Here is a 2,179-nt window from a genome sequence, read left to right as displayed (position 1 = left end):
TACCAGCATGAGACAGATGTGATTTCTGCCCTTAATAATGTAAGTTTGGTCTTATTTGTGACCTTTCTATTTGGTCTCCTGAGTGAAGTGATACTCTGAGTAGTTTTAAATATCATTGGATGATTAATATGCTTATTAGCATTAAGCAAAAAGATTTTACATGAAACCGTTAAATGAAAAGCATTGATTTTATTGCGGTTTAGGATCCAAAGAAGCACTACTGAGCTCAGTGAGCAGTTTCTACTGTTAGAACATAGTCAATGATTTTCCTTTTTCAGGATTTTGAAATAACTTCCTTTGGGGGGCACATAAAAGCACATAGTTCTTGTATTAACATAGTTAACATAGTTCTGTTATTAGTTGGACTAAGTTTTCAGGCCAAAATTCTAGGACTTGGTGACTTACATTTTGAGCATTAGTATGTGGTTAACAGTATACGTTAAGTCTGTAACTATGTAGCTCTGAGTACGTTTCTGAAATGCTTTAACCACATATATAGTGCATATATTAATATACATTCATATCTAATCAGATAATTAATAGTTTTGGTTAATGATGACTTTTTACCTCATATTGATTTTTACCTTCCAGATATTGTGATTGCTTTGCAAATGGTGAATTTTGCAACAACTGCAATTGTACTAATTGTTATAACAATTTGGAACATGAAAATGAAAGGCAAAAAGCAATAAAGGTGATTATTTTTTATTTCATTTAACTGATAAAAATCTTGTTTCACCCGTTTTTCAAATAACTCAATTGTCTCACAAAGAACAATACTAATTCCTTTTGCAGTTGAGGTTTTAATCTACTGCGATGTGACTTTAATTGATACTTGATCTGTTTCGGTAGGCATGCCTCGACAGAAATCCAGAAGCCTTTAAGCCTAAGATAGGCAAAGGAAAGGAGGGGGAATCAGACCGACGTCACAGCAAAGGGTGTAACTGCAAACGATCGGGATGTCTCAAAAACTACTGTGAATGCTACGAGGTGAGATGCTGACTGGGGAAAATAATCTAACCATCTTTTGAAAACCGTTTTAGAAAGGAAGTACCACAAAAACTTTCTTGAAAATTGCCGTCGCCGTTTGAAAATGGTTTGAGGAAGGCGTCAAGCAGGGCTTCGGAGCAATGCTCCCTCGCAGCTTGCAGTCTCACTATGCGACTTGCCAGCTCGTAACTTTTTGGTCATTATACCCAGACGTATGCAAATCAGAGCACTAGTATGTTGATTTTCAATAAAAATCATAACATCAAAGTGGACCGGAAACCCTATGACAGTAGTTTTTTACTGAGGGGCAGCACTACCTACCACTTGGAAAATGAACTCTGAAATCCATTTCCAGGTGCCATATCTTTAGTGATCCGTATCTGTGCTGCTTACTGATCCTCCTATTCGAGAGTATTATCCATGTTTGCAAATATCTAAAATGACCTTTCTTTACATGTAGCTGCAGCAGTCCTCATACGTGTCTATAGCAAGCAACTCCAACTTTACCAGCACATCTGGTATCCAGACCCAGGCAAGGCTTCCGTTCAATGGGTGAGTATTTTGAAAATATGTAAAGTAAGTGGTTGGATCGGCTTAAATTAAATATATTAATATATTCCATTAAATATATATATTCCAAAATACATCCGATTTGATTTTTTTCCCCTTAAAACCATGTGTGCATGCCTCTAACGTACTTTTTATTTTGAAATAGTTCAAACAGAAAAGTTACAGAAAAAGTCAAAGAACTCCCAGATACCTGGTTACTCAGATTCACCAATTTTGCCATGCTTAGTTTATTATTCTCTCGTTCTGAATATGTCTTTCAAATGAGGATGTTAACTATTTTTAAATTGTTATGTTAGGTCCTTGCTTTTCCTGTTGTTGTTTGTTTGTTGATCTGTTATCACCTTTGTAGTGTCAGATCGGCTTAGAAGCGGTGCTTGGTCAGTCACCTGGAAACAGTCCCCGTCCCCCCGCGTCCCACTGCCACTCACCCCTTCTCCCCACTGCCGTGCACAATCGAATCCCGAGAGTTTTGAGATTTCAGCTTTTGTTTTTGCAGACGGAAGAGTACTTACGGAGTGTTCTTCAGTAGCTGTTGAAAACTTCTTTTTAAAAAAACTTATTTCGTGTCTTGGCTCTCTGCCTCTCTTTGCATGTTACAGCTTGCCTCTGAACTTAATAT

At 37.2% G+C, this 2,179-nt stretch overlaps 1 protein-coding gene across 1 annotated transcript in view; it reads left to right on the top strand.

Moving 5' to 3' along the window:
• Positions 1–2,179, top strand: part of LIN54 (lin-54 DREAM MuvB core complex component) — a 47,445-nt gene that overhangs the window by 41,371 nt on the left and 3,895 nt on the right. Inside the window, 2 exon segments of the mRNA XM_012647147.1 lie at positions 592–694; positions 853–990. Coding sequence (XP_012502601.1) covers positions 592–694; positions 853–990 — 241 coding nt within the window.

This window comes from Propithecus coquereli, unplaced genomic scaffold (assembly GCF_000956105.1).
Source record: "Propithecus coquereli isolate 6110/MARCELLA unplaced genomic scaffold, Pcoq_1.0 Scaffold26, whole genome shotgun sequence".
NCBI lineage: Eukaryota > Metazoa > Chordata > Mammalia > Primates > Indriidae > Propithecus > Propithecus coquereli.
The sequence above is the reverse complement of the archived record's forward strand: the minus strand, read 5'-3'. Positions and strand labels throughout refer to the sequence as shown.